At 42.9% G+C, this 27942-nt stretch overlaps 1 protein-coding gene across 14 annotated transcripts in view; it reads right to left on the bottom strand.

Annotated features, from left to right (window-relative positions):
• Positions 1 to 27942, bottom strand: part of HDAC4 (histone deacetylase 4) — a 267127-nt gene that overhangs the window by 92905 nt on the left and 146280 nt on the right. For 9 of the 14 annotated variants that reach the window (XM_055717628.1, XM_055717629.1, XM_055717630.1 and 6 more), the window contains 3 exons: positions 15167 to 15317; positions 10132 to 10252; positions 4096 to 4217 (listed from right to left, as the gene is read on the bottom strand). In XM_055717628.1, the coding sequence (XP_055573603.1) occupies positions 4096 to 4217; positions 10132 to 10252; positions 15167 to 15317 (394 nt within the window). The remainder of the gene's footprint in view (positions 1 to 4095; positions 4218 to 10131; positions 10253 to 15166; positions 15318 to 27942) is intronic. The other 5 variants (XM_055717631.1, XM_027803040.2, XM_027803046.2 and 2 more) reach the window with 2 other exon arrangements.

Genomic DNA, 27942 nt, shown 5'->3' with positions numbered 1-27942 from the left:
CTTACTCTACATCTATGCAGGAGTAAGCGGGAAAGCTACTGTCTGACAGGATATGGTCCAGCCCTGCACAAGATGTAAAACAAAAAAAACAAACCAACCCAAACCAACAACCCAAAACCAAACAAAAACCCCCTACATAAGCAAGAAGAGAAGCACGTTGAAAAGTTAAATAATTCTCTTTACAAATCTCAGTGATGGGGGTCGTGTCAGCTTTCTAATTAACAGCATGTTTTAATACATCCCTGCTCAAATTTCAGAAAGCAGGGAATGCCATTAACAAACTTGTTCCTGGGGAGAAAATGAGGACACCATATTCCTTAGAAATGCAAACCTGAAAAGCTACATTAAAAATAATTTCACAGCTCCCAGAAAGCTGTTGACAAACAACCCTTGGGGTTATCAAAACAACCTACAAAAGACTGCCCCAACCCACGCTCTAAAATCAACTCTGAAAGGATTCTCCAGAGATTTTTCTTAGAAGGTCCTGGTACAGCACATAATGAAGCATCACTAAATTTGGAAGACACAAACCTTGATCTGGGGGCAGAAAAGGTCACTTAGATTTTCCCCTCTCAACAGCTGTTGACAAAATGCGTACACTAAAGGAAACATACATATAATGAAGGAAACCACACAAAAGGGGAAATAAAAATCCGTGTGCTAATCCAGTTCTTTAACAGCAAGAGCATGAGCAGCCCCAACCAAACTGTTGTTGGGGATGAGCCCCAAAGTGTTTAGAGGGAACCGAGTCAAACACATCCCCCGGGCAGGCTAAGAACTGGATTCAAGCAATTAGTAACTGCACCAGCCAGCAGCCTGACAGGAAAACAATTTCATGCAGAAACTAAACGGCCAAGAAGCTGGAACATAATTTAGTAAACCAAATCAGACAGGGTGGGATTTCAGGGGACAGGATGCATTAGGAGCGCATTGCAAGCGTCCACTGTTTCCCATGCTGGATGTTTCCAAGCACCCTTAAGACATCACTCACGTGCACATTTTCTACCAAAGCATGGCCAGTTCACTGGGTCTCTCTCAACATGTTCACATCTGGGTTCTAGACTAGCAAGTTATCTTCAAGTGTGCACAGAGGAATAACCTGTGACCACATCGTGATGCTTTAAATAAGAATAAAGAAAGGTAGTATTTCAAAAACCCAGTGCAATGACATATTTATTCTTCTTAACTTTCCAAGGTGCAGGACATGCTGCCAGCTCTGAAAATGCACCCTAGAAGAAATGATCATTCAAACTGCCTTCCCCCAGCCCCCTAAGTCACCCTATCCCTAACGATGATGTTGGTTGGATTCCAGCCCTGGTAATCAGAACTGTATTGTGATGGACTCTGTTATTTGAACTGCAAATATTTAATCAAATTTAATAAAATTGGACTACATGATATGGCGGTTTTAAATTACAAACACAAAGCCAGAGTTATGGCTGGTGCCAAAAAATCTGAAAAGCTCACCCGTAATAAAGAACTTTATTTAGGATGGGCTCCAGCCTTCCCTGCCTTTTGTTTACACCAGACTGTTCAGCAGCCTTTCTTCTCCAAGCAACTTAACATTCTTGGCAATGGGATTTCTGCAGGATATCGCTGTGCCAGAGATTGACGTGCTGTTGCGTTGAAAGGAAAATAAAAGAAAACAATACAAAAAATTTCTCCCCTGAACCTTGCAAGTGAACTCATTTGTATCACAGACCAGTCCCCAAAAGATTAATGCTGGTGCCCAAAAAGAACAAGCACCAGTGTTCTGGAAAAACAAAATCTGCTCAACATTTTCCTGTTTTAAAACAACAATGATTATGGTTGCTTCCATTTTTAATAATGTGATTAGATAAATTTATCATGCCTAATTCAGCCTGTCTGACAGGCCTTTTATTCAGCCAGAGTCTTATTAAGAACTCAGTTCGGGAAGCAGCAAAGGGCTGAGATGTGCAGACACTTTTCTTCTCCTGCAGAAATCCCCTTCCCTAACATCCGGAGCAAGAAGGGTGACCAATCCTCAAACCCAACCTGACAAATAAGGTCCCCTGAAGCGATAGGCAAGGGAAGTTTTGGAGCATGTCAAAGCCCAATCATGCTGTGGGAACGCTAAGACACCAGGAATGGATCGCATGGTTTCACAAGGTATGGGAAAGAGCTAAAAATCTCTTGGAATCACACTGCCCACAGGTCCTAAGTGATAGGTATGGTGCTAAGGGATGCTTCCTTGCGTAGAAACGCTGCAATTTCCCAGAGGAGCCTGAAAGCCTTCAGCAGAAGAGATGCAAACAGCAGCAACGGCTTGTAGCCTGCTTGCTAGCAGCCTGGGCTTGTGTTTCTCCTCCCAGGCACATGTGTATGCTAAGCACATCTTTGTGCTTCACCGGCTTTAGAGCTAAAGGAAATCTCCTTTGAGAGCAGTCCTCCACCAGCACTCACCTTCCCTATGAAAGGCAAAGCCCCGAAGCCCAGACAGCGTCACTTCGGCTGTCCTGGGCATTGGCGACACAGCAGCATCTACCACACCTAATGGGGTGCTTGATCTTTCATTATCTAGAAGAGGAGATGAGAGGATACCCTACCCTTCAGCAAATCCAGTTTTCTAAGCTCTGCTTTTGGAGTCCTTCAGAAAGGGCACAGTCAAAATTACCACCAACAAAGGTACAGGGTGTGCCCAGGTAAAAAAAACCTGTATCTTGGAGAGGGCTTGCCAGTTATTGACTTCTTGTGCAGCTGAAGTGTCTGACCCAACCTATCGTGCCCAGTGAGGGGGAAGACAGTCTACTGCACAGCAGATGGGAATCCATCCACAGGTCCATCCAGCAGGTCAGATGCTATGGTCCAGAATGAGAAGTTCCCAAAATGGTCTTTTAATGCGCAGAACTGGGAGGAGGCACAAGGCAGCATTGTGGAGGTGTATTTTTTTCTTGTCAGATGGCAACAGAAGAACCCCCCCCAAGCTTACAAAGGTAACAAGACTTGTGTTAAACCATTTATGACACCTAAGACCTGCTCTACTTCTATTAGGAGAAGAAATGCCACGAGAATACCTACACCCCTCCCAGAAGGAAAAGGAGGGGCTACCAGTTCTTACGAACTCATTTAGGGCAGCCAATTTGACCAAAGATCATAGTAAATTGGCAGGGAGATTTGGTTAGCACACCGTCTTCATTCCTTATTGCAAGGATGACACAGTTTTTGACTGCTGGTGCTCATCCCTCCACATCTGAAGATCCACAAAGCATACCTGAGAAATAGCTAAGCAGCACCTGCAGAAGGTACAAAGTTCAATCATAGCCCTGCTTTCCTCTTACCTCCGCTCCATCTTTTCAGAAAAGTTTTTTCCCTGTTCGAAAGCAATTTCCAACACACAGCGCTGTTGGCACCATCCACACAACCAGCACTGCTCCCCAAATCAGGATGACCTCGTTGAAGCTCAGTTATTCCCTGAAGGAAGCAGCTGAGGATCATGAGCTGGCCAGGTTAGAAGCTGAAGCTGTGTTGGCTTAGGCATGCGATATGGAGCTGAGGACCACAGCCAAGCAAAACAACCTGGTTTACATAATATATAGTTGAGAAATAACTGACCTGCTTAGCCACCGTGCAGGGAAAAACCTAACTGAGAAATAACTGTCTAGGTGTGAACCAAAACCCTTGCAGGAAGTCCCAACGCTTTGACTGGCAGAAACATTTTTATTTATTTTAAGTATAAACTTGTATATAAAACACAAATCCCAGAAGAAATGAACTTTTCTTGGTACTTTTCTCACTCAGCAAAACATACTTTGACTTCAGACACCCAGATCTCTGTATTAGCTTTGACTTTGTGAAAACATCTCACAAACTTTGACACACAACTCCGCTGTCTCCTGCCTGCAGCTTTGCAAGTTCACACACCCAAAGCAACTCCAGCCGCCCTCTTAACACTGCGCGTACAGTGACAGATGAAGGGGGAGAAGGATGGAGGGGGTGGTTGTTAAATAAATCACCCCATGAAATACAGCTTTTCAGTGAAATACCTTTCTTAAAAAAAAAAAAAAAAAAAAAAAAAAAGGACCAAGTATCACAGCAAAGACAGCAGGCAACACAGAAAAGCAACGTGAGCGCTACCTGTTTTTCTGAGTGGGAAGTCATCTTTGGAATCATACATCCCCAGTACAGGGTGATTGTAGGTGCCGGATACGCCACTTTGGGGTGGGGAGCTCTGGTCCAGAGAGCTGTGCTGTGTCTTCCTGCACGGAAGGAAAGAGAAAGAGAGGGGAGAAGCTTTACACCAGTGAGACACAAAGGGAATGAGTGCAGCTTCATCTTGTCTGTTAACTTTGTTAGTGAGGAACAGCATAAAGGGAAAGATCTTGGTACCAGCTTTCTCCTAGGTACTCCTATGAAAAATACATTGAAGTCTAATATACAGGAAGGTAACTAAACGCATGCTTAATTTTCAGTGTAAGAATGACCCTGTTGAGCATGGCTCAGCTCATGAAGGTATTTAAACTGTGAGTATAATTTTAAGCATGTACTTCGACTGGGTTTTGTCAAGTCATATCATTGAAGCTAAGCACGGGTATCGTTACTGCCCTCAAATGCAGCATGAACAACTTCCCTTCACTGAATAAAATGCAGACATGGCAGATGAAGTCTAAGGATGAAACAAAACCGAAGGATGAGCACATTAGGTGCCACATCTTTAAGCTGGCTAACAGCAGCCATGCTGCATAGGTGGTCTTCTGCCTTTTGCTTCGCTGCCTCCTGACCCAAGTACTTTGCAGAGATAGGGCCAAAGTACTCAACACCTTTCCAAATTAACTTCTTGAAGCTGATAATTTATAGCTTTGTTTGAGCAGGCTGCTGGAAGTAAATTACAGTCTGTTTGCTAAGGATATTAAATAATGAATGAGTTTTCTAAGCCTCCTACCAGTTTGTTGGCTGCATCTTTCCTACTTAATAACTTGTGCCCAGCTTTGCAGTTTCTCGGGAGCTCTACCAACCCCAATCAGTACAGATTTCAGGAAGTCTCCAGACTCTGCATGTTAGCAGAATAGCTACATCAACAGAATGACTGATATAGCCACACAGGTGAGAGCCATACACTTATGAAACATCTTACATTTCATGTTTAAATAAACAGAATTTAAACCCTGTATTACTTCTTCAAAATATCAAAGAATATGAAAAGTGAGCAGCTTTGATGAATATCAAAAGAAGTGAATATTTGGAATTTTACATTGCCTAATAACCAGGCTTTCTTGGGGACCTTGGTTAAAAATATTCTCCTACAAAAGGTTCTTTCAGGAACCAAAATGAGCCATTCCCAGTTGAAAATTACACCAATTCATCCAATTCCCTGAGCAGTTGCTTTGAAAGCTCAAATCAGAAGTAGGATGTTTGGTGAGATGCACAGCATCACTTCCACTACAAGTTCTACCCTTCAAAAAATAAGGGGCTAATGAAACATCAGGAAAACGAATCGAATTTTCTACATGATTTTGTTACAAAAAAGCTCTGAGAAGTTTATTTGAACATCTACATCAAAATTTTCTATACCCACAGTTCTTACCAAGCAGTATGATTCACTGTGGTTTCCTAATCCTCCCCCCTTTATATTCCAAACTTCTCTGTACATTCAGGCAGAATAATTTTTCAGGCTCTTACACAGTTGTATTTTTCATTAGCATTTGCGCACATCGTGTACCCTTTTACATTCACACCAATAAATGCCCACATGCACGCACAGTTTAATCATCACCTGAAATCAAAACAGAACCAAACTGAAAAATATTTGAATCCCTCCTGAAAACAGAAGTCGCTTTCTCTGCCCGGATCTGCTCATACCATGGGAAGGCAGCACAGAGAGATGTTTCACAAACAGGAAGCCTGGACGCTGCAAGCCAAGAGCCCTCAAACCCATCGTGTCACACAATGACATTTTTTGCTCTTGCCTATACAAGCAATAGACTTTTCTTTCTCCCCCCCCTTTTTTTTTTAATCATGACTTAAGCTGCACAATCATGTACATTGAAGCTATTTTCATCACTTTGTTAGGGAATGGCAGGAACTCAAAGGGCCTGTTTAGATGTGCTTCAGGGCTGCTGAATGACAGATATTTAACTCTGCAAACAGGAATACATTATATGGCTCAAGGACTGGGATCCGACACCCTACGCTGCTTCGAGCAAAATGCACTGGTCTGCATGCCTGTTCAAGAAATTTAGAGGTCTTGAAAGAGATGAAATTGTATACTAAATCGAGTTTGCGGGCATTCCTGAAAGCACATACCTTCACATAACACATCCCCTGTTCTTTGAGCTCTGAGGTCCCTCAAAAACTCATGTGCACACCAAAGCATGCATGGTACTTCAAACATATTCATGCAATGTAAACTGAATATATATTGAAGCATACGTATGTATGCTAGCATGTTTTGAGTACAGGGACCGTAGACATCTATGTACACTGCAATAATTGAACATATAATTAAATCTCTCTAGCTCCTTACCATGCAAATACTCAGTTAAACTCCCTTCATGACTGCTACCACATTGAGTGGCTACTTCCCAAGCGTGTTTGTGACAACTTCCTAGGGAAATAATAGCCCTGTTTGCTAACCCCAAGGTGCTCTGTCTGTGTCCCTGCTAAGCCACTCTTACTTATGTTAAGTATCTTGAAGATCAAAACCTCCTGGAAGCAGGGCTGTCAGGTGGGTTCAGAATCCACAGGAGGCACAGTCTGACAATGAAATTCAAAAGAACCCATTCTGTTGTTGCCTATCATCAATGTAATCTGAAAATTATAGTCCACAAAGCTATTTTAAACAATTACATATAGACTGGAGCTGTATATATTAAACAGATTTTACCAAGTGGCTTGAACACCATAGAGCTGAAGACTGAGCAAGACCTTTGTGAAAGCCCCCTAGAAACGTTACTGGGCATTATCAAGTTCTTGTCTTTTGTTTAGTAGATTCTTTGGATTATGACTATATCCTGCAAAACCTCTGAAGCTGGTCCCTTTTCATCTCAAGGGTTGATCCGTGTGTGACAATGCCCTTTAACATCCGTGACTAATTAGAAAACATTCACTAACTAAACATTTATATATATATATCTATATTTATATATATAAAGCGCCTATCACCATATTGATAAACATTCTTTGGAACCATTCTTGATGGCAGAGGTAAGAACAGGAGTCAGTCTGTTAGTACCTCAGCACTTCTGTTTCCAACCAATTTTTTTTTTAAAAAAAAAAAAAAAAAAAAGCCACAAGACTGCTGCCAGCCTGCCTGGCTGGTGTTTAATACTGCTACTCCATCAGGGTTGGAGGGAGACGTATTGTGAACGGACACCCAGTACTGCACCAGTAACCAGCAGTGCTGAATGAAGTTCAAACAGATACAAGCCACTGAAGGCAAAAGCATCTGGACATCTCAGTGGACAACCGAAGCCTGGCCCAAAAGGGCCAGGGGAACAGCAGCTATTTCACATGTCAATGGAACATATTTCATGTCACAGCCATTGACGTAGAACCACTGTGGTGTTCAATACCCTTAGGAGATCTGTTTTTTCCAAGTAATGCTTTCAATTTTTTTTTAAAAAGGAATTCACAAACCTTAATAAGACCGAAGGAAGTGCTTAAAAGCAGGCGTGTCATTTAAAAGACTATTTCAGCATCTGTTACCATTTAATTGGCTTGCCTGCTCACAGTAGGAGCATCAAGTCTATCTTCTGCAAGCCTCATTTGCGTGTGTTAAATCCAAACACCACCCAATTGAATCACATTAGAAGTATGTGCGTACATAAATATCTCTATAACTGAATTGGTAACCTATGTGAGGTGCCATATAAATAAATACTAATTTAAAGGTTTTCTCTTTTCTGAAAAAAAGTATTTTTTAAATAGAACGGAAACACAAAATCCTCAACTTCTGCCTTAACAACTGAAGGGTGCATTTAAAAATCCTCCACCGCACGATAAGACACTAGTCACGCAGCCCTGCTGCCATCTGCCCTCCTCAAAGGCTGAGCAGAACGAGCTCATGCCTGCCTGCAACTTATCACTGAGACAGACCCTTAGAAAGATTTGTGAGGCCTCTGAGGCTCTTTCCTCCCTCTTCACATCTTGTGTTAGGAACCAGAATAGTGAGTGATCCTCTCCCCACCGTAAAACAGACGGAGGGCAGATGAGGGGATGGTAAGCCCATTAAATCCAGAAGGAAAAGGATGGCCCCTTGTGCAAGAGTCTGTAGGTTGTCTCTACCTGTTGGTATCCCTGGAGCATCACAAGAAAGGGATGTTTTGATGAACGTCCACAATAAACCTAAATGCTATATTGGTGCTTGGAAAGTTCTCAGCATTAGCTTAAAACAGGGCAGGGAACATACTAAAACCTTAAATATAACTTGGCTACATAACCTCTGGCATCACTCCTGGCCCCGCACCGTACAGGGGTATTATAGACTGCTGCTCTTTGATTCATCTCCAAATACTGGATTCCTGGTGAAAAAGCAGTTAATTGAAAACTGTGCAAAACATCAGGAATTCAGCCCACTCCCAAATTTATTTTTCTCTTGTCTAAATTCACCTATGATGGCAATTCTGTACCGGGTTTCTCTAGGGCCAAAGGACCAAAGTGTTTGGAAGGAAGCACTTGTTTAACATACTTAATTCTAATTGACTTTATACCACTTTTGCATAACAGGCATTTTAACCTACTGGAAAAAAAATGGGAGAACGCAGTGGCTCAGAGTCTTCAACCGCTTTTAACAAAATCCCCAAATTTCATGGTGAGTCTCAATTAAGAACAGTGGAAAATCAGTTATCTAGAAAAGATATTTATGTTTTCTTGACTGAAATTCAGTTTCTCCTATTTCTTCTACTACCCTTGATACTGACCTAGTGGGCCTTAAATATTATCTTTGCATAAAGCTAACAACATTTCACCACTTTAAACAGTGTCATAACCATACAATTTTCAAGTCCTAGATTAGATTTTCAGAGATGCATTAAAACTGCTCAATCTCACCCTACTGGAATAACGTTTGGATTTTTCTGCCAACTACACTTCAGCATTTCTGTACTTGCTCATAGCTGGGATATCTTTCAAATCTAATTTCAGCTTAGTTTCTTGAATTTGGAAACATCTTCTGACTATGACCTCATCATCTCTGTATGCATGTTAATTTCTTAAATTCTTAAAATACTTTCAGACATCCAGCTTGAACACAAATTTCACAGCAAAACTTCCTTGACTTGTGTCTTCAAAATTCCATGAATTTTATGGTCACTAAAGACAACATCCAAACTCCTTTTTTTTTTAAAAAAAAAAATAAAATTTAAAATATATTCACAATGTTATAGTAGTGGAAGCTTTCAAATCATCTCATATTTTCTGATTTTCTTTTAGAAAATGAAGAAGTGAATTTCTGGAACTGAAACTTGTGCCTTGTTAATAATGCCATCACCTGTATTTGTTATTTGGTGCATCTTAAATAACTGAAGAAGTCACTCTTTGTTCCCATGTCATTATAACATTAGCTGTTACCTTCTCACCCCACACCTTCTTGAAGGCCAACAGTTGAAAATGCAGTTGTTGGGGCAATTGCGATTAGAAGTGCAGACAGGATGCATTTGATGTTTCCAGCAGTTTACAGAGAAGAGCCAAGTAAACAAAACTTTAAACTCTGAGAGATTAAGATGAGCAGTAAGCATTAAAGGCTTTAAAAATGTAACACTAGCTCAACTATCCTGAGTTGCAGTTCACTAAACATGAAAAGTAATTTCCCCATTTCACTAAAGTTCAAGTTTTATAACACCTCAGGACAAAATTCTGGGTGAAAAGCTAGAGAACTTATAAAGGTTGATCTTGATTGTAGAACTTGAGAGTTTGAATAATCATGGATTAAAGATGACCAGCAAAGACTTCTACTCACAAAAACACTGTGACCATCACAGAAGACATGAAAATTATTCATACTGAAACCCTCTGAAAAACAGATTTTGGTAACGTACAGCAAAGTCAAACCCTGATTCTATCTATCACTGTTCTGGTTCATCCAGTAAACACATCGTGTCTATTCCCCACATCTCCAGCAATTGTGAAAAAAGGTGGCACCGGCTGAATCATAAAGATAAGCCCAGTACCACTTACCCATACCAGAAGCGAGGATCACTGGATATGCAGTGGTTGAGATTCCGGTGTGCCAATGCCTTCTTCTTATTTAAGACAAATTCTTGTAATTTCATCTTTACTTCTGTGCTTGCCACTGCACCTGAAGTGTCAAAAATAAAAAAGGTTATTTAATCAATTCACACACTTTAAAGAATTTAAATTTCTAAAAAGAGTCAGAATTCCAGTCTAAAAGAAGAACCTTTATTTCAAAGAGAAAACAACAAAGTGCCTGCAGTAGGGAGGTCTCTTTTTTTTCTTTAGCTTTGCATATAATAACAACTTATGTTTGAAAACAGAGATTTAATCAGAGATTTATAATTTCACTATAAAAGATTTCTGAAGAGGATTTTTACACTTGCATAAAAGTATGCTTAGAGTAAAGCACTTGTACTAGGTATTCCAGCTTTCTTTTAATCAAAGGTATTTAAGAAAAAGGGTCTTGTGTACACTCAAGTTTTTAAATGTCACATCTGCAAGCAGAAGGGGAACGAGACAAATGTCTCGTATGTAGATTTTGTCTTGAAAACTTGTAAATAGGGACCTCTTTGTTCAAAAGTATCTGTGTACAATAAGACCTACATAATATTCCAATTCATTTACAAGTGTGCAATCTATTTCTTCAAATAGAAAATCTAACATTTAAAGAAGAAAGTCAGTAATTTTGTAGTGTAGAGTTAAAATGTCAACTGTGTAATTTCTAATCATTATTTCCTCCACAATAGAGACCAGTCTGTTTTACTGCAATGATGGATTAAAATTATCATTCAGTTGACAGAACAGATTCGCAGGCACAGTTCCTGATGGAGTAATGCATAGAAAGTTTGGCAAGCAGAACATGTGGAAAATGATAGTTCATCTATACCGTGGCGTAAAGTAAGAATTCCAAGGAAAAATATCTGGGCTACAAGAGAATGAAAAGGCCAGGAAAACTGCTTGCTCTACTGGGAATAAAAACTTAAAATACAACAGGGTGACCTTTTGTCTCCTGGATCCTACTCAGCAATGTGGTGCCATTTGACAGACTGGGGAAACCATTTTTTTCGATCTGCCCAAGTAAAGAAAACTGCAATAGTTCTATAAAGCACTGCCTGAAGATGTAATATTGTTCAACCACCAAAGCTGTGTTCCAAAGCTTGAAAATTCACCTTTTTGGAGCCCTGCCTTTCTCACCAGCTCTACAAATGTACATTTGGCATGTAGCCCAATGGGAAGTTCAACTGAGGAGCTGGAGATAAAGTCATATGAGTGTAGCAAGCCACATGGCTAGACCAGAATAGGTGACAAATTCACGCTTAAGGCTTAAAGGCCTTATCTCCCCCAAAAGTGTCATCTTTAATCTATTAGCATCTTTAAAATAATCAAACATGACTGTGTTCTGTCAGTTTTGGATAAATCTGATGTTATTTAGAAGACTTGAAATCAAACATTTTTGAATCCTGAGGTTTATAAAAGCTCCCCTGGCTTGTCTTCCTCTTTAATTAGAAGCTGAAAGGCCCCATATACGTTTAACAAGATACAAATGTGTAGGCCACCCCTTCCCTGGGCAATGTCAGACCCATGGACCAAGCTGTCATGTAAGACCTTCCGACCATTACTCAGCTCTTGACCCTTGAGTTCAAAGATCAAAAGAAAAAAACCTGAATCCAACTCACTTCTCATATACTATACTGGGTTATTGTGGACCCAGTCACATTGTTATAGGCAGAAGTGCTGTGCGGGATCCCATAAAGATGTTAAAGAGGACTCCAAAGGCAGAAAGGGACAACCTGTCACATATGCAATAGTATACACCTTGCAGGGGTATAGGCAGACAGGACAAGAGCAGAAGTCAGATATTAAAAGCCCATACACATGGAGTAAGTCAACAGGCAGAAAGCAAGACACTCAACCCCAATAGAAGCATAAGGCGCAGAAAAGTAAAAGGAGAGTGAGAGAGAAAGAACCAGAGAGCAAGAGGCCATACAGCAGCTCGGTCTGGGGGACCAGCTGTGCGTGGTGGCGAAAACCAAGCTGTGAAGATGGCCTATTCATTTCAGAGGGCCTGACTGTTTAAAAGGAGCAGGGAGCAAAGAGCAGATCAACTGATAAGACTTCAAACAGGAGAGCGCCACAATGAGCAAAGTACTGCAGACAGGATAGCTCTAAAGAGCCAAAACACTGAGCCAGGTTACTACAGCAGAGACAAAATCAAGTTACATATTGTCCCAGGATCAAATAGCATCCCAATATAGGACAATGCAGAAGTAGTGGGAAGAGAACGAGGGAGAACAGAAGCAGGACCAGGCTCTCTCAGGAGAAGTTTGCACAATGAAAGAGCAGAGGAGCAGAACAAATGGTAATTAATGGGAGAAACCCCTTAAGGATAGCGTGGGCTGACCACAGCTGGCCAAATTGTAGCAGATAGTGCAAGACAAGCCATGGTCCAAGGCTGGCTGAGCAGCAACAATTGAATGGTCCATGCCCAGAAGTGCTTGGAAACACCAACACACAGGACCGGTTCTAGGTTAAATCCTAACCGTGGAAAGACAGGATGAGCAACTATCATTTCTTCTCCTGTGAAAAAAAACACCTTTACTTTCATATACATCTTCCATTTGTGGAAGTCATGTTTTTCCTAGAATCATGTAGGTTGGAAAAGGCCTTTGAGATCATCAAGTCCAACCAACAGCCCAGCACTGCCAAGCCCACCACTGAACCATGTCCCCAAGCACCACAGCTGCACATCTTTTAAACCCCTCCAGGGATGGTGACCCCACCGCCCCCCTGGGCAGCCTGTCCCAGGGCTTCACCGCCCTTTCGGTGGAGAAATGTTCCCTCACACCCAACCTAAACCTCCCCTGGCGCAACTCGAGGCCGTTTCCCCTTGTCCTGTCGCTCGTTCCCAGGGAGAAGGGACCGACTCCCACCTCGCTCCGGACACGCTCCAGCCCCTCCGCGTCCCCCCTGACGTGAGGGGCCCGAAGCTGCCCCGGGGCCCGAGGGGCGGCCGCACCGGTGCCCAGCGCAGGGCACGGTCCCTGCCCCGGCCCTGCCGGCCACGCCGCTCCGGACACCAGCCAGGGCGCTGCCGGCCGCCTCGGCCACCCGGGCAGGCCGGGGGCTGGTGCCCAGCCGGCCCCAGCCGCCCCCCCGGGCCCTTTCCCCCCGGCCCTGCCCAGCCGCTGTGCCCCGGCCTGCGGCGCTGCCTGGGGCTGGGGTGACCCGCGGGCAGGGCCCGGCGCTGAGCCCTGGGGACCCTCACACACCGTCGGCCCGGCCTGCCCACATGATGAACATTTTTTGACGAAAAGCTTTACGACAGCAGATACCTTTATGATATCAGATATCAGTTTACGAGGGACAGGTTAAGGTTCCTGAGATGAGAACGCAAGGAGTTGATGGTATGTTAATATAAACCGATCCTTCTAAAAGGTACAAAGCAATATATTTTGGCTTACAGTGACAGGGGAAGGAGGGAGAATAAACTATACATCTATTACTCACTCTTCATATTTCAGATCAGGACAATTTTAGCTCTGTTGCACTTAGCAAAATTTTCTGAGGAAAATAACTTATAAATACTTAAGAGCTGAGATGCTATAATGATTATATACCATAGTACTTAAATAAAAAGTAATTTAAAAATAAAACTGTAGCCATGGGAACAGGATTTTCAACTTAACGTCCCCAAATCCTGTTTTTTCCTCTACACCTAAGTGTCTCACCCACAAGGTGCTTCAATGCTTTTACCATTTTACAGCTAATCAGGCATTTTTATTTATTTGCAAATTACTTTAACGAGAATAGCCAGATATCAATTTTGCAGAGAGGCCCAGTAAAACATTGATACAATATCAACAGCTGTTGAGAACAGCAGGGTGAAGTGGAGACGCTTACAGCTTACATCCTCCTCGAACCGACTGCCTTATACTCTGGAAAATAAACACAAAGCAGCAAGAGGAAAATGGAAAGCATCGCACGTGGCAGCAACTGGGCACCAGAGTAGCAAACCTGCATTATCATCGCCTTTACTCACTCCTAAATGTTAAACTGCTTCTATTAAGTAGAATCTGATCCTTTGGCCTTTCTAGTACTTAAAATGAACAAAACCCAACCCAAACACACGCAGCCGCACTGCACTTCCTATGAGCGGCTTCGCAAAGATAATGGGGTAGGTCTGTGTGTTCCCTGATTTTGGCTGCAGCTTAGCCTGCTGTTGCAAGACACACATGCAGGATAAGGAATTCAACCTTCAGACGATTTTTTTTTAAGTCTCCTAGACCCCAGTCCTTTCCTACTAGAAAACACTTTTTTTGGAGCTTTGTCTTCTTCCTGGTCCCCAAACAGTATCCCATCTCCTGGTACCCTTCAGCCCTCTCCACTTCTTCCATCACAGGCTTATTTCATTTGAAATGAAGACCTAATGAGTACAACTTGGTAAGGTATTTTTCCTCCCATTCACTTCTAAAAGAAAACCGAACAAGCAACCAAAGTGTCTTTGATAAGGGAAATTGTGAGGCCATAATCATTTTACTGAATCTTGTGAAGTGCATAATGACACGTGGGAAAGGCAACCACAATCTGTAACCTCATGAAAGAAGTACTTTCTGAATGAAAACACTTTAAAGCTAAGAACTGAGAACTCCGCTACATCTTAAGAGAGTGAAATTAAGAAAAGTGAAAGAAAAAGAAATGCAGTGTGCATCTGGTGTATTTTATGGGCTTAATATTCTGCCTCCATTAGGAATGCTGCCAAAAATACTTCAAAAAATGTTAAATCAAGTAAAGAGACGATACGCTTCCTTTTGAAAAATGCTAAAATGGCATTTAGTAAGACAAAAATGAAGATAAAGCATAGAAATACATTTCTCTCTAACCCTCAATACCTCCTAACAGTTTACATAAGCTCCATGCGCAGCCAAGCTCTGCAGAGAGTCTAGCATGAAGGTTTCTCCAGCTTTATGAAGCTGCTTTATGGCTTCCATTCATCTGCTCTACCTGTCATCGCTGAAACAAGCGAGCTTGCTCTACTTACTCTCTTTTCCTTTCTCTTTGTTTTTTAGCTGCTGAAGTTTCTGCTCTCGGTGCTGCTTCTCCAGCTCCTGCTCCTGTCGGTGCTGCTCCAACTTCCTCTGGTGCTCCAACAACTCCTGCTGATGCTTCATTGCCAGCATCTCCTGCTGCTGCTGCGGAGAAGGGACGAGGGGAAGAACAACAAATTAACAGCGTCAAGACTTCCCAGAGCTAAACCAGCAGCTGCTACCAGGTGACAATAATGTTGCTTAATTCATAGACATAGGAAAAAAGGCATTTTCCTCGTCTAGAGGCTCCTGCACCACAACTCATTTCATGTAGCCCATTTCTAGTTCAGGATAGCACTTATGCTAAACCATAGGCACTATATGCTCCAGGTTTCAGTTCACAGTCTGTTTACAAGCACAAGCATCCTGTTCAGAAAGCACCTAATCCGAGAAACTGACAAAAAGCTTCTGCCCAAGCAGGTGCTTCCCCAATCACTTTGCTGCTTCCAAAGGGTACATCCAGGTCCCCAGTTCTCCGCGAGCAGTCTGCTGCCACCACGGCCCTGCCGGAGTCTGGTGCCCAGAGTCTGTGCTGAGCCAGTGCAAACTGCTACTGCAGGTGGACATGAATTTTCTCTCCATTGTCTGTTTTAATTAAAACCCCATTAGGACATCTTAATGATGAATACTCACATGTTCGTTGTGTACGAACCCTATGCTGAAGGAATGTCATTGAGCTCACCAAGTCAGGCACTCGCAGCAAAATACACCATCATCAACATGGGCTTTGCAAGACCAGTTCAGTCTCCTTGTGCATATGCTTTTTTGAATAAGCCTTCAATTGTATGACTTTAGACTCTGGTTTCTCTCTCTTATGAGGGAAGTTCTCATGGACTAGGACAACTATATCTTTTTAATTTCATCAAATGACGGTTACTTCCCATCTGCAGTGCAAAACTCATACCCCAAGCTAAATGCCAAAGGACTAGCTGCCTTGTGGCCATGACCACCACTTGTTTCTGAGCTTAATTATAAAAGAATTACTTCAATAGATATATAAAAAAATATTCTTCCAATAATCTCTCAAGGAAGAATTTATCCTGGCTCTCTCGATTTGCACACATTCACGGAAAGCACAGAGAGACAGGTTGCCTAATTAAGGTCAAGATTTGCAAAGCTTTCATCAAATGGAGTGTTCAAGACTTGAAGCACCAAAGGCTCCAACCCTCATACACTGCAAGTCCTCCCTTGGCGGGGGTGTCCAAATCCCAGCACCTGGAAGATGAGCATGGAAACACTAACCTCACAGGAAACTTGGTGTGGATCTCCCCAGCCCAGAGTGTCCTTTTTGGGCCCAGGGGTATTCCCCCAGAGACTGAGAGACTGGAGCAATCAGTTGGATCTGCCGGGCCCTGGGGCGATACCTGTCAGTGCTCAGAGAACACCCCATGTCTTGACAGCCAGCCAGAAGCAAGCCAGGCTGTGGAAAAGCAGGTGACAAATGACAAGTCTCAGCAGCTTGCAACTTGGCTAGGTGAGAAAGGATATCCATGGGGTTTGCAAAAGGCACTTCCCTGGGCACAGGGCTTCCCCTTGAAATCCACTGAAAACTGCTTTTTCTTAAAAAATAAATAATATATATATGTATATCTTAAATGAAGATTTACCGCCTCCCGATTTTATGTGCACTCTCTCCAGTAAGATACGTGCTAAGGCAAACTACTTGGGCTGCTCTGCCACCCCGATTGCCTTACGCCTGCCCCACACTCTTTACATTGGCAGCTTGTAAACTAGCAGATTGATTTTAAGCTGGCAACCTTAACCTTCAGAACCCTTACCGCTCTGGCGATAGATGAGACTTCTCTGAGGCTGGACTTAATGGGTGCCTGTGCTCAGATACCACCCACTGCTCCAGGTTCACAAAATCCCGTATGTGGAAAGGGATGAGGACAAGCCACAGCTATTAAGACAGGGAACCTGCCCCCTCCAAGAACGTCTTGCTCCATCTTTCTCCAAACCCTGACAGCATGCGCATACACAGGACTCCCACCCCACATACACTGATTTTTCCTTCTTCTTTTGCATATTTTTCTATTTATGCTTTTGACAGCAATTTCTTATTTTAATTTGTGGCATTGTAAATTTGTACCATCTAATGTTTCAGTTGCAGATATACTGTAGATGATACACAAAATTATACCGTTCTATATAAAGATGCAAAAAAATAACGTAAGAGGTACTTTACAATCTGCCTGGCTATCTGCTGGAAAATCTTGATGGAGGAGTCCCGGCTGCTGGCGGTTCCAAGCAGACTGTTGTAAAACACCGAACCCCAGTCAGCAGAATTTGCAGTGATTGCACCCATGTTTCCCTTCCTAATTCTATTGAATTTTATGTAAACAACAAAAAACCCAGACTTTAAAAACCTACAAAAGGAAAAAATAAAAAACCCTAGAGAAAACTAGTTATTTTTGTTTTATAATTAAGCAGCAGCTTCCACTAACACATCTCCATTTGGAGAAAGAGTATCTTTTCAGACTTCCAACAAGTCCACCACATGGTGGGCTTTTATAACCTAGCCATAGAAAGTATGCAAATGAACAATATTTAATGCACAATATGTTAAAACAGGTTTTGTTATTTTTATGAAATCAGGAGCCTTTTCTCTCCATCTGCAGTCTCCTAGGCTTTGCGTGTTATGCTTCCTGCAATGGTTTACATACATTAGGATGCTTTAGAAGGAACTGTGCTTTCATTGACATCTGTAGTGAAATGTAAATGAAAAGACCAATTTGTATCTGGATGGCTTATAGAAGTTTCATTAGAGATGTATTGTTTCCGCTGATTTTGACCCCGGTTTCCAGAAAGCCTATTCTTAATATAGTTTTCAAATCTTTTCAAAGTTGAAAAAATATAAATAAATAAAAAATATATATAATGAGGCAACCTCTCCAATTGTATCCATGAAAAGAAAAAAGAAATCACTTTGTTGGTGTCTGCTGCAGCCTCAGAAAATGAGTGAAGAAAACTCATTCCGGTGCTCTGTCTGAACTGTGATGTCTTCTTGCGGCATGAATATTTCTCCATGCTTAGGGTTGAAAACAAACTACACAGACAGTATTTGACAGGAAATACATTGTGCAGGCTCAGCAAAATGCAGGGGCGCTGACGATGCTGTGCCTTTACCAGCTCCCCAGCTCAGGCAATCCCACTGCACAGACTGTGTCCAGGTTTTACAGCTCCTCTAAGGACCTCGGATAAGAATTTGGAGTGCTGACCCATGGTGAAGCTTGCATTGGCTCATCCTTACTGCTCCTGATACCCATCTTGTTATAATAGAGCCAGAGGGAATATAACTATCACATTAAATCAGTTTTCTGTGCAAAAAGGCCCTTCCTAACTTTAAAACCATAAGCTTTAAAACTCACTTGATGCTAGACTGTGCCCTAATATTATATTTTGTGGGGGTTACAATTCAATTTTTTTATTTTAAAATGTTTTTTTCTGCTGATGCTTTGTGAAGAAAGACCCATAAGCAGCAAGAGAACCCACCACTGACTAACATGAGAAGCAGGAAATCTGGTAACATACAAAAACCTGTTCCCGTTCACAAAATAAACTGAAACTTCAGGAAAACAATGAGTTTCTATTTCAGTTAAAGCAATCAAGGCAAATTTTAACAGGTAGCGAGCGTTCAGACCAGTCTGTGGCCAACTGCAGCATGGTCTTACCCCCTCCCGCACCACGCACTAAACTTCTTCTGGCAACATAACACCCACACATTGTGGGCTCAGTCTGGCATTTAACCTTCCTTTGACTATCTCAGTGGAGGAAAAAAAAAGCCCGCTGATGTCTAAAGGCAAAATGTTTCAGAGCGGCATTTGAGTGGGACGCAATCTCCCATGCTCGGGTCTTTTGGGAAGTGCCTGAGTTAGGAATTCATAAGCACCTCTTGAACTGCAATTCACGGCATACCAAGAGACGCTTAGGTGGCTCTGATAAGGATTATTAAGTACAGAGTGAGACCTTGCTCATGTACCACGTAACATATTAGATCTCTCTTGCTGGCAAATGAACCGACCCCAGCTCCGCACCACCCTTGTATTAACTGTGCATAGCTGGAGCGGTGTGGTTTTTCCCCAAATGAAATTTAAATATTTGTGAAATACAAAGCGATATGCTGAGGGAAATCCCTTGCATTCAGACTAATTCAACTATCAATTTCAGGAGCATACCGTGTGACAGACATGCACACTGTACTAGGGAGTGCAGCTAGGAACATCTGAATTAGGTGCTCTTGCCAAAATAAGTATTTGTAAATATTTATAACTATGGGGATTCCTGCATATGTTTAATGTCACTGCTTCCACTATTTATGAAGACTACATAAATGTTCAACTGTACCTGTTGTTAGTGTTGCTGGTGCTCCTTTAGCATATATTAATATTAATAAATGTAATAAGGAGAATGTAGAGTATTTCCAAGTATTTATCAACGGTCAGCTAGCTGTGAGGACTTGGCGGTGCAGTGGATTTTGCCATCCCATTCCTCAATTGTCTTCAGTTCTCAAGCACGTCTACCTAGAACAGGGACTGACACCTTATCAGCAAGTGCACTGTCAACCTCCACTGCACAAAGAAACCTCTTTTTAAGCAAAGTGGAGCTAAAACTGTTTCCTTCAGGCATAAAAACAAGTGGAAACAGTGCTCCAAAAATCTTCCATCAAACCCAGCCCAGAAGCCAGCCAGTGTCCTCCTGGGAAGTGCGTGGTGCTGACAGCAAAGATCCCATTTACCAGAAAGAACGAGAACGTATTTCATGGCGACACGTTGCATTAAGACTTCTATAACCACTTCTCAATTTGCTAAACTAGTAGCAAGAACGTGGGTCCTTCCTGCATCTCAGTAACTTGCAGGTACTACCTTATTCTTCTCGAAGCCACTGCTCTCTGCCCATGCTCCTCTGTTTCCTCCTTCTCACACAACAGTCATTTTAAAGGTGTTTCTGTCATTTACTTCACACGCCACGGTCAAACTGATTAAAATCTGCAAAGCAGGAGAGGTTTTGAAGCTTAGACTATGGCTCCTAGGTTTTTATAATATATATTTTGAATAGCTTACTGCAATTAGTGGAAGGCAGCATAAAACTATTTGTACCCAGACAGCTCATCCTTACTCATGCAGTTAATCACAGATGCAAGCCTGGGTTAACAACAGTTGGCATACTTATTGTTGATAAATGTTTCCTGGGATCCAAAGCAGCTTAGTGTTGCGTCCAACTCCTAACTTGCATCTTGATCTATGCCAGAGATCACCTGCTGAAGGTGTTCCAGCATGGTGGGACATCACTCCAAGCACTTCTGCTGCTCTTTGTATTTGCAGGAGATTCCTCCTTTCTCCCAGCACAAGGCAGCTAGGGTACGAAGGAACACAGATGGAAAGGCAGCCTGATCCTCCAGCTATGGGTCAGCATTCCTCCCCACCCGTACACATGTTTCCATCTCAGCAGAAGGTCATGCTGGCACCATCCAGCCCGTCATAAGATTGCAGTCTGAGGACTTCTTGCAGGCAAGCTCCAAGACATTGTACAACTACTTCACCTGCCATCCCTGAACAACAGGTTCAGGGCTTTGATGGAGGCCCTACCTTCAAAGAAGTTGTAAGGATGTGTAAGTAAAATACTAGCTTCAAACCCGACAACTTAATGCTAGACAAGACCAAAAAAATCCCAACAAAGCAGATCTCAGCACCCCCTGAACTTGTACTCTTAAAGGCTGAGCTAAGGCACAGCCCAGTAAACACTTTCACAAGATTCATGTAATTGTCCTCTCACCTAGCAGGCAGTGAGGCTGGGCTTTTGGTGCAGATAGTGGTTTTAAGGCAAATGATCTGCCACCTGCTTTGGCAAAATTCTACTGTTTTGAGGGGTTCAATCAGGTATTTAAAATTATCTGGAGTTCAGATTCTGTAAAAATAAAGGAAAATTGTAGGTGATGATCAAGAAAGAACTCACCAACACACCTACACATCAAATCATCTCTGAAAAATCATCAACTATGGGTGGAAGCAAAGCACAGATGTTGACAGATTTCTGGGAGAACTGTTGTATTGGGTTATTTTAGAGCGATCTCAATGCTGGACATTCCTTTGGCTGGACTCTCTGCTTCATCTTCTCTCCATCCTGTTTACTGAAGTCTCAGGCTGTGGCTCCAGTTTCAGGATTTGCTCTCTTGGCTCCGTCATGGCGTGTTTCAGATATCTCCTGGAGCACCGGAGGCTAGTTAGAATTAATCAGTTGTACTGGGATATGAGGGGCGGGGGGGGGGTGTGTGTGGGGGGGAAGTTGTGGTTTTCAGCAGAAGCCAAGACACAGAAATCTGAAAGCACAGCTCAGAAGAATGAAAGTCTATCATTTCTTTTCTTGGACACATCAGCGGCTGAACATATATTCGGCGTGCCCCTTCCAGCTATCAGGCAGTCTGACAGCAAGCAGCCCTGTGCCAGAAGTTCCCGTGGGCAGCATCTCTTCGCTGTGCAGGGAAATGATCCTTCCCAGCCGACAGCTTCCTGGGCAAGAGACTGATCTCGGTTAGACATATCCTACTGAGAATGTCTGGTGTTCAAGTTTATGAGGCTCAGATGTCTCCAGGAAAGAGAACGATGGTTATGTTCCCTGATTGCCAGCTCTAGGTGAAAAGATCTCACGTTATAGGTTTGGCACAGCTTATATATGGATATGTAATTTTGTATTCTAGTTTCCTTCCCATGCCATTACTACTCATCTCTCCTAAAAGGCTGAAAGCTTGCACAGCAGCTTCGTCCCTCTAAGCCCTGAATATCTGCAAAAATAAAGCACTGGGAATGCATTCGTGTGTGCCTTTTGCTCCCTGACTGCCACTCCAGTCTAGTTTTTAGCATTCCTCCAGAAGCAGAGTATCCAAGAGCCTTTCTAGAAAGCAGTGAGTTCCACTCATAGTATCCAGCATATTCAGTTCCTATTCCTGTTTTCCCTGCTAAAGGTGAGGAAAACTCTTCTGCATATGCCTCTGCTGTGCTTTGCATGGTTGTTATTATTGAAGGGGAGGATAGATCCGTACACCTTGCACCAGGAGCAGGGAACATCCTTCCAAGCATGGATGGTAATACGGAATCTCTGTAAATCAAAGAACCTTATAAATTGTCCTCTAAAATAAGGAGCCCCGGATGTTTAATGATAAATGAGATTTTATAATGCCATAAGCAATCAGACCTCAGTCCTCAGAGGAGCAGTTATGTCCTTTGTGAACTGTTTTGGGGTGTAGGGAGCAGAGGAGTTGGAATTAGGCTAAAACCAGTATTAGGAGTGGAGATGTAAGATAAAGAGATCCTATAATGGGACCAGCTAGAGGAGCCACCACTGCATTTTGGTGATATCAAAGAAGGAACTATGAATAAAGAAAAGGAAGAGCGTGACTGCATCCACTGATCCACCATTCCCAATCACCCATGTGAAGGAAAAGTGACCGAACCAGAAAGTTGGCAGAGATGGGAGGCCTCACCGAAGTGCTCCTGCTGGGCTTCTCAAACCACCAAGTTAAAAAAGGGGGGTGGGAGGGAAGAAAAGCAGTGAAAATGGAGTATTTGCATCCACAGCACCGCTGGCAGCGTGGCTGCTGACACACAGCATCAGCTGCCATTACTGTGTGATTTTGGGTTCAGCTCCATGCGACAGCGGGTGGACATGGGGGTAAAGCAGATTGCAAAGTGCTGCTCTTCGTCTGACACGAGGCAGTGACAGCCTCAGCACCCACGGTGCCCAGAGGAAGGCTGCAGGCTAGGAACAAATGTTTAACATCATCTGATGCTCGTGCGAGCCCAGCAGAAGTGTTGTGTTTAAAGGTAACATGCCATCAATGCAAATACCAAATACTTATCATTTTTATACACCACCACTGCCAGTTAAACAGGAAACAAAAGGAGATTAGTCCAACGTTGTTCACATTGTGTGTACGTGAGTGAAGTTTTTCACAACCTGATTTATGTTTTAAATGCAACTTCATTCTCCCATACACCAGCTCAACGTTGTTAAGAGACTATATTCAGCAACAGGAATTACAAGTTTATGAATGTTAATTTATCAGCAACAGCAATATATTAACAGGTCAATATTCCCAGCATAATAGCAGGATCCACTTGGGTATTTCTTTACTCCTGCCCTGATTCTCTATGTGTTCTCTTTGACTACTTCCAATCTATTTTATCTAGTTCAAAAATAAGATAAAATCAGAGTTGAAAATTCCCAAGTGAATGTGAACTGAAAAATATTCCTTCTGCTGTTTATTTTGAAATTCCAAATTGAATAGAGATCATAAGGTTTCTGGCTTTTTTTTTTTAAAAAAAATATTCACTGTGCCCCACACGCATTTTGCTGGGTGACAAACTTATGCTACAAAGGATGAAAGAACAGAAATTTGACCACTTCAAAAGCTGTTCAGACTCCACAGAAAAAGTGAGCATGTGCTACTAAAAAAAAGATCCTGTTATCTGTCAGCCAGTGAACTCTGCCATTTCTGCCATTTACGTCAGACATTCAGCTTTCAGAACACCCATAAGTCAGCCCAATTGAACTCCCAACTTCACAAGATTAATTAACAAGAAAATGCACTGGGTGAATGTCTCTTCTTTGGCTTCACCAAAGGAATGTGGAGCAGCCGAGTACCAGGGGCAACAGACTTTTCATCTCCCACTGCTGATGGCTCAAAAAACCTCGATATTCTGCTCGAAAGCTGTAAGCTCCAAAGCAAAGAGACTGGTACAAGGAGGACAAATCCGGCTGTACCAGCGGACTCCATGGACACCAGTACAGGGACTCACAGGATGAAAGCCACCATGTCCGCTGACTGCAGTGAGATCTGAGACTTCACTTTTGACTGAGGTTTTTGCATCTCAAACACTGGTTTACGCACCTCAAAAGTGGGAGAAAACTGGAGTTCTTGTTCTGCTCCTTCCTCCCAACAAACCATGGCCCATCTCAGAAGAAACCAAAAGGAAATATGCTTCTTTTACCAGTTTTGAAGTAGGTTTGTAAGAACCAGGGCAGACAACCTTCCTGGCTGAGCAATTCAGCTTCAGTCCAGAAACCACCAACGCTAGGTAGGAAGAAACTCAAATTAAATCAGCCTGCTGCATGACTACTTCAACTGAGAGATGGGGCTTACAGATGTCCAAGCTGTTGTCTGAATGTGTTGACACTACCCACCTCTCTGCACGCAGATTTGTCCTCATCATTCTTGGAAAAGATCTTGAATTGAGGCTGAGGAAAGTCACCTCCCACCCTCCAAAGACAGCAAATACTCTGATCATACTAAAGCTTTCCTTAGGGTTACTTCTGTCAGAAGTTTTGCAGGATACAGGTCTAAATCTTGGAGCCAGCTCCATGAAACAGAAAAACGAGGCAAGGTCACCAAAAAAGAACAGGAAGCCTTCTAGAAATAGCAAGAGAGCACAGTACAATACATTCAAGTAGTAACAAGGCACAAAATGTTCAGTCTGGTTTTTTACCACCAACTGTACCCAGCCGCAGCTTTCTAAGATGAATAATTCTATCATGTCAAAATACAGACAGAGGTGGACACCTGGTATCTCCTCGCTTTTTAAGTTTCTCTTGAAAACGATGCAGGCTGTAAGAAATGGGCACTCTGCAGAAGAGCGGCACAAAACTGAGCGAAGGGAGTCCCTCTGCACTGGCTGCAGCAGGCAGGAAGGATGGAACAGACACGCTCAGCAACAGGAGCTGGGGTATGGGGGATGTGGTAAAATGGAAGTCTGCCCTTCCAGAGTCCAACATGAGCAGCAGGTCACAGGGGAAAGGGGATGCTTTGCAGGAACCAAGGCACTACCCTTCAGCGTCCCTAACCTGGGGGTATGGGGAAGGTGCTACCTAGTGCAGCTACAAGGGTGAAGCAGATGACACCAACCCCATCAGTGGATTTGAAACAAGCACATTTTTTCCTGTAAAGTAGGAACTGTCATGGAGAGGCCACCAAAAAGAGGCTCTAGGCACTGTCAGAGCTACACTGAAAGCAGCCACGCTAAAAGACAATGTGATTTGTGCCCAATGAGCTATCCTACAAGCAAACCTGTCATTCCAAGGGCAGGTGGCTCCAAATGAAAGCAAACAACAGTTTCTCACTTTAGCATCAACACGACAGTTATTAAATGTAGTCATCTTTGGGGAAAAAAAAAATTACATTTGCTTTACAGCATTACAAAATCTATCCAGAAGATTCCCTGCAAGACTTTTACTCTCCAAAACAAATATAAGGAGTGGCCAGAGAGTTTGACCCCATGTCTCCCAACACAGGGCTAACACCTCAGATGCGTTACCACCTCTCAGTCGGGGCTTGGAAGCTATGCTGATGAAAAAAAAAAAAAAAGTCATCTAAAACCAGCAAAAACTAATAAAACCACTTCATCAGGCTTTATCTGAACATTGCTATATATATAAATCCAATATCTGAAAACATTCCACATATTTTTATTTACTGGCATAAAGCCATTAAGCAGCATAGCATACTGCTAACTGTAGGAAATCGCTGTACTGTTAAAAGAAAAAACAAACCAATTTCAGAATCCCTCCTCAGTGAACATCTTTACAAAGCTCCTTTTGCTGTTGCTAATTAGATGGAAAGCCATGACTTCTCTGAACACCCTGTATACATTGCATGTACAGCCTAGCACCACCTCTGGTACTGATGCACACAAATATCCTTTTCTCAGATGATGGGAAAACCGGGAATAGCATTGTGTGACAGAATTAACAAGTTTGCATGTCTCCAGGTTAGGATTTCAGGTCCATGAGGAGCTGTGAGGCTCAGCTGCTTGGCTGTGTTGCTATCCCATCACCATCAGGACTCTTCTGGTGTCTGTTGTCATGTGCTAATGCTGACGTGCGTCAGCATCCTGAATAAGTTTCCGGCTTTAGCTATAAAACAGCCAGAGCTGGGAAGAGCCCTGCTCTGAGCTTGGGCAGCACAGGGACAGAAGAGATTAACCGCACTACCCACCACATCCTTCACTCCTCTGCTGAGCTCACACCTCCCAAGGTGCCTCTCGCCCTGCCAAAGTGCGGATTCTATCCCTCTTCAATCATCTCGCTCCGGCCCTTGACCAGGAGGCAAATGGAAAAGCTTTTGGTAACTTCCAGCTGATCTTGGCCGGGAATGAGTGACTCACAAAGGAAAAAATTCACTGCCGATTCCTTTGCAATCAAAGGTCAAGGAAAGCTCACACTGGGACCTGTGGAGAGGCTTTCCACCGCCTCACCAGCAATGACCCAGACGCCAAGCTCCTTATTCCATCATTGTTTTTGTTTAGGAAGGCAGATTTGAAGGCTATAAATATTGTTACACATCTGGCGAGGCACGCTGGAGCGGAAAATCTGTCTCCCTGAAGGTAGGCAGCTACAGGAGAGAGGAGCTGTCACCCTTGCCTCCAGCCAGCCCGCAGCAGCCTCTGGTGCTCATCAGCTCTGGCTTCTTTTCCCGCACCACTTTCAGATGTCAAGCCTCAGCAATCTGCAAAGCTGCACTGGAGTTGTGAAAGACAGTTTTCCCTATTTCCGTATGGTGTGAAGTCTTCATAAGGCTCGGCTTATTTTCCCTAAACATGTCAGGGTTTTCTCGTCTGCATACAACGATCCCGCTCCCTCCATGTGCCGAGCTCTGTGTCCATCATCTTCTTTTCCATATTATTTCACTTGTAGCCTAGCTCTCCAAATTGCAGAGTCTTCTGGAATTTGTCACCTTTATGTGGAAGCCATATCTTCCAAAACACAATGTCTATAAAAGCAAGGACTGCTCGGGGGGACACAAGGGAACGGATCACACGTGCAGGCAGACTGCAGCCATCCCATCATCTTCTCCTCTTGCACTAGGTCAGAGGATTAAAACCAGGCAGCCGGAATAAAAATAAGTTCTGGAAAATGCCAAAACTTCAGATTTCAACAGGAAAAAGTTATCTACTTGAAAAGAAAAACAAGACAGACATTTCAGCATTTTTCAAGCCAAATTTCATTTACTTAAGACGACCTTAAGATGTTTCTTACACTAGTGCTTTGCTTGGGGGTGGGAGAGATGTTCCCCTCTACTTAGTTCACAGCAAATCAGAACAGTTCCTCTGCTCACAATGACACCACAGTAATAGAAGAAAGAAAACAAACATAAAACATGACTCCTCCTGTACTAGCTAAATGCGTAAGATGTAAAACAAGTAAGCTCTTAAAACCCTCATAGCGTTGCTTGCTGTAACTTAGCAATGCTGGCTGTATATGTCTGCCCAAAATACAGAAGAGCTGCTTAAATGCATCAAAACTATTTTTTACTTTTTACAACAGATGTCCAGCCACTGTATTCCTGTTGACAAAACTATTCAACATCTATAGGTGGAAGACTACAAAGGTACTTAAACCTGAATGTCTTGACAAAAGAGGGATCCAATGCAATATTTGCTGTGCATGCGTAACTGTACGGACACGCTGCTCTACTATATCCAAAACATGCTTACTATCTAGGAATTCTAAGCACTAGGATTTAGAAACAGGCGTAAGGGTAAAGCACAGAAAATGCTGCTCAAGTACAGGAACAGGTGAACAAATAAATCGGAGAATCCTAGAATCATGTAGGTTGGAAAAGACCTTTGAGATCATCAAGTCCAACCAATAGCCCAGCACTGCCAAGCCCACCACTGAACCATGTCCCCAAGCACCACATCTGCACATCTTTTAAACCCCTCCAGGGATGGTGACCCCACCA

The sequence above is a fragment of the Falco cherrug genome, chromosome 8 (assembly GCF_023634085.1).
Source record: "Falco cherrug isolate bFalChe1 chromosome 8, bFalChe1.pri, whole genome shotgun sequence".
Classification (NCBI taxonomy): Eukaryota; Metazoa; Chordata; class Aves; order Falconiformes; family Falconidae; genus Falco; species Falco cherrug.
Note: the sequence above shows the minus strand (reverse complement) of the source record. Positions and strands in the feature narration are given on the sequence as shown.